This window comes from Zerene cesonia, chromosome 13 (assembly GCF_012273895.1).
Source record: "Zerene cesonia ecotype Mississippi chromosome 13, Zerene_cesonia_1.1, whole genome shotgun sequence".
NCBI lineage: Eukaryota > Metazoa > Arthropoda > Insecta > Lepidoptera > Pieridae > Zerene > Zerene cesonia.
In genome coordinates, this window is record NC_052114.1 from 7791462 (window position 1) to 7798598 (window position 7137).

The 7137-nt window shown below is 36.6% G+C and overlaps 1 protein-coding gene across 1 annotated transcript in view; it reads right to left on the reverse strand.

Moving 5' to 3' along the window:
* Nucleotides 1–7137, reverse strand: part of LOC119831393 (NACHT domain- and WD repeat-containing protein 1) — an 85492-nt gene that overhangs the window by 13240 nt on the left and 65115 nt on the right. Inside the window, exons 19-22 of the mRNA XM_038354716.1 lie at nt 6703–6874; nt 5343–5461; nt 3715–3975; nt 1541–1711 (exon numbers count right to left, since the gene is read on the reverse strand). Coding sequence (XP_038210644.1) covers nt 1541–1711; nt 3715–3975; nt 5343–5461; nt 6703–6874 — 723 coding nt within the window. The remainder of the gene's footprint in view (nt 1–1540; nt 1712–3714; nt 3976–5342; nt 5462–6702; nt 6875–7137) is intronic.

The following is a 7137-nucleotide window of genomic DNA, read 5'->3' on the forward strand; positions in this document are numbered from 1 at the left end:
GCCATATCATATAATACAACGCAACAATATTAGTTAGTCCATTGGGATTTTTTTTTTATACCAATACCACCTGATGGTAAGTGATCACCGCCGACCATAAGCAATCACAATGTTGGGGCATTGCGATTGAATTGGATTTAATTGAATTGAATTGAATTGAATTGGATTTATGCTATGTTTAATTTATCCTGGAACAATCCAGACTGAGTGCCTAGTACATTACTAGTGGTCTGCCCCGGCTCTGTACTCTGTACACACATGAACTATCTCAGTTTTCTGATTGTGAAAAAATATTCGAAATTAGTTTTCATGTGAAAAAATTACATTTCAAATACAAAAACACAAATATTTCCCTTTTATTGTATTAGTTTAGATATTAATCTTTATTAATATAATCCCCACATGTTTGACGACTAGTTCTCCACCACAATGCAGATATGTTTTCAATAAACTACTACTAAATTGATTTTAACTTGTACAATAAAGACGATATCATTAGGGTTTATGATGGCACTTTACGATTTTATTGAAAACAACGCAAGTACTCTCTGAGAGAATTTTTTCTAGAGAAAACTTCATTGTTATGAAATGTATTGGTGGAACTTAGAAAAGGAATCCACTTATTGTTCACAGAAGTCAATAAGAATATTTGAGAGGGAAATTGTTCCCTGTTGGAAAAGTTCTTATTATTTCTTTACATCTTCGGGCATCTAGCTATCACGAAAACGAAGATTGAACTCTAAATAACGAATTTAGGGGAACGTAAATTGTTTTGCTAGTGACAACATTTTTGCACGCGATGGGATTTAAAACAAATCCCAAAGAAATCTCAAAAGGGGGACGTTTCAGTCGATCTAAGGTCCAGTGAAGTAAAGAATTTAGAGTATAAGACTTTTTTGTACTGTGCTATTTATTTAATACCCCTTTTGTTATTTGATACAAATGCGTGTAAATATTTAGATTGATTCTATTTCTTTGTTACATTGTGACTGGATTCTCAACAAAAGAGTTAAATTTTTTTAAGAAGAGACTGTTTATAATATACATTAAGAATTAAAAAGGTCAAGATTATTAATAATGGCAGAGATGAAGTAATTATTTAATTTTAATCAAATACAGATACGTATCTATATATTCATATAATTATAGTTAACTGTAGGTGTAAGCGCACGATAATAGTTGATTTTATCGTGTTAATTATATCTTTAATTATGGATATTTTTAGATATAGATATGCATGGCGTGTCTAATGTCGCGGCATATGCCGTGTGGCATTGACAATTTGGCATATAACGTGTGGCGTATGAGATCGGTGGCGTAAGAATATGCCTTAAAACATTTGCACGTGAAGCGTGTGTGACGATGATTAATGACCAATGTAGGTTGCGCTGCGTATGTTATGTGAAGTTCTGTCGTGTGTGCGTTGTTATACTAGGTATATGTGTGGTGAGTGTGTGGCGTATGGCGTGGGGCGTAGGGCGTGTGGCGTGTTGCGTGTGGCGTGTGGCGTGTGGCGTGTGGCGTGTGTGCGGTCACTCACCGCATACTTCATGTTGAGGGTGACGTGTACGGAGGCGGCGGGCGCGGCGGCGGACAGCAGCACGATGCCCGAGTCCACGAGCCACACGTGCACGCGGCGCGCGCGGTCGCCCGACAGCGCGCGCCGCCCGTCCGACATCATCACCAGCGACTGCAGCGCTGCTGTGTGGCCCTGGTGTGTGTCAATTAAATGGTTGTATATATGACTTTAATGCTGAGATTTAGTCAAAGAAAAGTTTCCGTTCCCGTGGGTTGCCGGTAAATATGAAAAACTATGTTGCTACTAAATTTTATCCAAATCGGTTCAAGGTTTAAGAGTGTAGAAGAGACAGACAGCAAGATAGATAAATAAACCGACAGCCCGACAGGGTAACTTTCGCATTTATAATATTAGTAGGGCTTCCTTATATATATTCCTTATATATTTCCACACACACTAAAGGAGTGAAAATCATCTAATATAATAGCAGTAGAAATATATGTGTACAAAGATACGGTTTTGTTGCTTAAAAACAATCTCTTTCGTATGACGCTCTAAGCAAGAAATATTGTATTTACAATTATCTGACATTGCTCATATCCCAGATACAGGTTTTCGTAGAGTGGGGTATAAAAGTTAAGTTATGTAAGCATTAAGGCACAGTTATTTAAATTTGTACACTATGTTGCGGATGTTAAATTTTATTTTATTTTTCCATATTCAATCATATCCATTTTGTGCTCTTTACTTTAAACCAACTAAATATCTTCCTTGAATAACATTTAATCTAACATTGAGAAAAATCAGAACAGAAGTAGAAATGTATGGAAACAATAATATATAATTTGAACAAGTTCCAAACCTTAATAATGCTTAAATTCGCAGTAATTACCTATCGTCATTACAGACGTGAGTTCCCGCAACTGCAGTAGTAGTAATTAACAAGTGACCTACGGCTACGGTCGAATTAAAAGCTTCTGCTATACATACCTGTGGCAACATTAACACGAAAATCGCATCATGCCTCATTAATTGCTTTTAAATTGTATTCAGCATTCAACTCTATCAACTAAAATATTTTAAATATGTATTGTAGAAGCAAAATAAAAGGATATTTTTAAACGATTTTTCTGCCACTAGAAGCTACAACAAAAGAACACTTAACGACCCGAAAAAGCCCTTCCTTTATTGTGGCTTTCGAAAGCGCTAAGAATCATTCTTTACATAAAGCATTTTTGAAATGCTCCAGATTCTGCGATAAAGAGGTGAGGTTCTATTTTGTAGAATAATGGAAGAATGTGTGATTTATAAAAGAGTGACTTTTGACCTCATTAAGTGAATAGAATGTTACTTTTATTCAATACTTTTTTTAAACAGATTTTTGATAAATTATGTGATAAACCTAAAAAGGAGCATATATTTCTTGTTCCCTGCGCCTTCTTTTGAGATTTTAATTGTGTGTTCAAAATTAAAACAAACTTTCTAAATGTCAGAACTCTTTACTTTCAAAAGTCGAGAGGAGGCGCGGCAACCACGCTAGTGTAAAGTTCCGCGAGAGCAGTCTGCTAGATAGTTTTTCTGACAAGACTTAAAACTTCTTACTACGATAAATTTAAGCTATTTAAATAGCAGCCAAGCTGTTAGCAAAGTGTTACTTTAACGAAAGTACGGAATTCTTTTAAATATTCAATGGCTTTAAAGCTCAGAGTTAAGACTGCAGAGCTTAGGTCACGTCGCAACTTTATGACAATTTATGGAGGAATCTTTTGGAAGAAATCAAGAAATTAATTAGATGTATGAAAAATTATGCTGTCTCGTAACCCAAACCAGCATATTCATAACAAAATTATCTAAAAACCAAATTCCTAATTACAAAAGCTCTTCGTTAAGACAAAACCGAGTCATCAAAAATTTGTCACCAACAACATTGTCTATAGGCGCATAGTGACTGAAAGAGCGATTCAAGCCACGTGTCTGAAAACTAATCCACTTTTATTCCACACACCTTCGTACACATATACGATACGTCATCAAGGACGAACTATCCGTTAGATACACGACCACGGACCGATTTTCTGAGTTCAGCACCAACAGGATATTAGGCGAGCAGGTCCCTTGAGTGACGTGTCCATGTGTCCGTTGAGCGTAGTCTGCAGACCCTTGCAACCTACACGAGAATGCGCACAGACACTCACCTTATAGGTCAAAGAGGGCGAGTTGTCGGCGAGCTGCCACACGACCACGGTGCGGTCCTCCGAGCCGCTGAGCACCAGCAGGTTGTTGGGCGAGAAGGTGACGCAGGTGACGTGGCCCATGTGCGCGCTGAGCGTGGCCTGCAGGCGGTGCGTGGACAGCTGCCACACGCGCACCAGCCCGCGCGCGCAGCCGCTCGCCGCCAGCTGCCCGTCGCGCGACACCTCCAGGCAGCTGATCGGGATCAGCTCGCTCTGCTCCGCCTGCGCGCGTTCACTGCGCCTCGTATCACTCGCTCAAACGTTTCGCAGAAATACCCTACTTTACCCTACCCTATACCATATTGTACTCTACTTTATTACTAATGTTATGACTTAATGTTTCGGTCGAAATTATTATTTGTTCGCCCTAAAATCTGTGTCAAAAATATTAAAATCATAACATAATTATTCGTCATGGCCTCACAGACCCATGCTATAGATATAATTCATAATTTGTTGCGATAAATAAATAAGTTAAGTAATATATAGAAAGAAAAAGAAAAAGGAATGATTAAAATAATGTCAACAAATGGAGGTTAAGGTGAAGAAGAGCAAAGTCTGTAATTAAAGTATGTGAATATAGTCATGGATAGATTAGACTCAAAATAAAAAAGAAATAATCATTTGGAGGATTAGACGAATTCAGAAGTTTAAAATGATATTCAAAAGATGATATTACAAAACAAAATGTATTATTCGAATTGCTCAACAACCGCCGGTAGGATTTAAATGTGATACGGGCTCAAATCCGCCTCAAGAACAATGGACGAATATTTTTTCTCTTTTCATATTATAAATGATGATTTAGGATAACATGTCAGGTATACTAAAGCTCTCAAAGAAATAACATAGCCCAAAAAATATAATAATGTGAAAAACATTCCATTTTCTTTTAACGTTATTCGTTACTCCTTGTTATCAGCTAAAATTTGGCGAAAATAAAGTGAAGCTCGTCACTCAATATCTTTAAATATTGAGGCGATTAAATTTGAATGTCACTTGAAATTTTCAAAAATAGAACGACCACATCGTACCGGGTAATATTTTATTATATATAATTTTAGTCTCTCGTTTTCATAATTGGTACCGAAGGTTTTTGTTTCTATAAATTCCACTACCGCTAATAAATTATAAACAAAAGTTTAATAGAAGGCTATTTACAGTTCACCAGAGAAGGGTTGTCTGCGCCTGTATATCAAACATGAATATAGCAGGGAATAAGAGGTCAAGTGTCAGATCAAGTAGTCTCAAGCTAGATACTTGACCCCGATGCATAATTTAATCAAGCAGATTGTAGAATATATGAACAATGTACCAAGAGTAGATTAAATAAATGAGATAATAATAACTTATAGGACTGAGAAGCAAATCATAAAACTGTACTACAATCTAATCGATGTCAATTGTTTTACGTGTTTCTTAAAAGATAACAAGATAGGTTGAGGATGGGTAGTAAAAACAAATGGCCAATTAAAGTTCACATTTATGTACAAAAGAAATATCTCACTACTAATACAATAAACAAATATTGTAAATTCTCAACCTCCATTGGATTACATTAGTCCGCAGGGTACTAGTTAGTACTGTACCTGTAATAATGAGATATTCGTTGTAGATTTCGTCTGCCGCCTCTTCATTTGTTTCGTAGGCCTGAAGTTCGTTAGATTGTCTTCGGTATGGAATGAATATATTGTCACTCGATTGCCACCTAGAAACACACGGTAATTATAAGAATGGAACGGAACAAATATTTAGACATAATTATTTTTTACATAAAAATGTTCCAATGCAGAAAAAAAACACTCTTATCCTCTAGCTAGCAAAGAAACATAAATTGTTTACTCTTTCCTGACCTGAAAATCAAACAAACTGATGCTCCAACGCAGAAGCACTTTAACCGAGCACCGCTCTAATGCTTTTGATTTTAGCCTCAATATCTTGTTTTCTCAATTGTTGTATAAAAGCCTCTTTATTAAAAGCCGATTACACAAATTGCATGTTTCGATAAGTTGGCACCGGAGACCGGGCAGATAATACTGTCAGCATTTTCGGACATTTCTCTGCAATGCAGCAAAAATTCGATGGAGGAAAGATAAATGCTGACTGCTGGGGAAATAAATTACTGCTAAGAAAAAGCGTAATGAAATTATATCCGTATGTTATTTCTATTAATGTGGATCGTTATACGTATTTCCTTTGTGGGGATTGTTCGGTCGCCTGCGGCGTCCGTGGTTTTCCCTTAATAGGTAAAAACCTTTAACGATAATACCAGATCCGGCTTTTTGTTGTTCAAATTGGATAAAGAAATACATGGGTTGTTTTGGTAGTTAGTGATAAAAGGGAAAAAAATATACCAAAAAATTTATATTATTTTTAAGTCCCGTGTTCATAATAACCAGGGCGTCATTAATTAAGTTTTGCAGGAATAGATTAAATGAAAAATTTTTCACACTTCAGTTATTAACTTCAATAATTGTTAATACAGATTTTTTGCAGTTACAAATACTAATTACGCAATTTACTTGTCAAGTGCCCTGGTAAATTAATTAAGCCAGTAACTGTGTTGTAAATGTCGGTATGAACTAGACTTAAAATTTTGGGTTTCGGTAACCACAAGTTTTGGTTTTTAAACCTCAATAGTAAATAAAATATTAACATAGACACACACGGGAAGTGATGATTGCGAAAATAAGTAAGCAATCCCAAGTTGTGCCAAGACCAGGGAATGTATCACTGACTGGAAACTATTTAGAAATAGTAAATTATCAAATATCGTATTAATCAAAATAAAAAGGGCAGAAACACCAAATCACAACCTTACTGCATACAAATAAGTTCGACAACTCATCAAACTATGGTATTATATTGACGAAATTAAATAATCATAGCAGTTACTTATAAGTAGTACGAATCGCAACCTTAGCGCGATACACATAAGGTTCAACTCACCAGCAGCGAGCAGGAAGTGATCCTGGTCGGCGATGGCGAGCGCGGCGACGTCATGTGCGGCGGCGAGCGTGCGCAGCAGCTGCGCACTGTGCAGACTGTATACGTAGATGCGCTGGTCCGCGCACGCGACCGCCGCGCGCGAAGAGTCGTGCGCAACGCAGAAGCACTTCACCTATACACCGTTGTGATAATAATATACGCTTATATAAGCGTATACATACATATGTATTGCAAATTGATGTTTCGTGAAAAATTTTGCAAATATGTTTGTACCTTTGTAAAACCGTTAGAAACGTATATTTTCCAAACATTTATTGGGGAGCTAGATGATGTTAATGAAAGTGTGTTCCTCTACGTTTCACTACCTAGTCTTGCCATAAATATTGTAATAAAGAAAAAAGAAAATTGTTAACTGCAAATAACATTTATTACTTT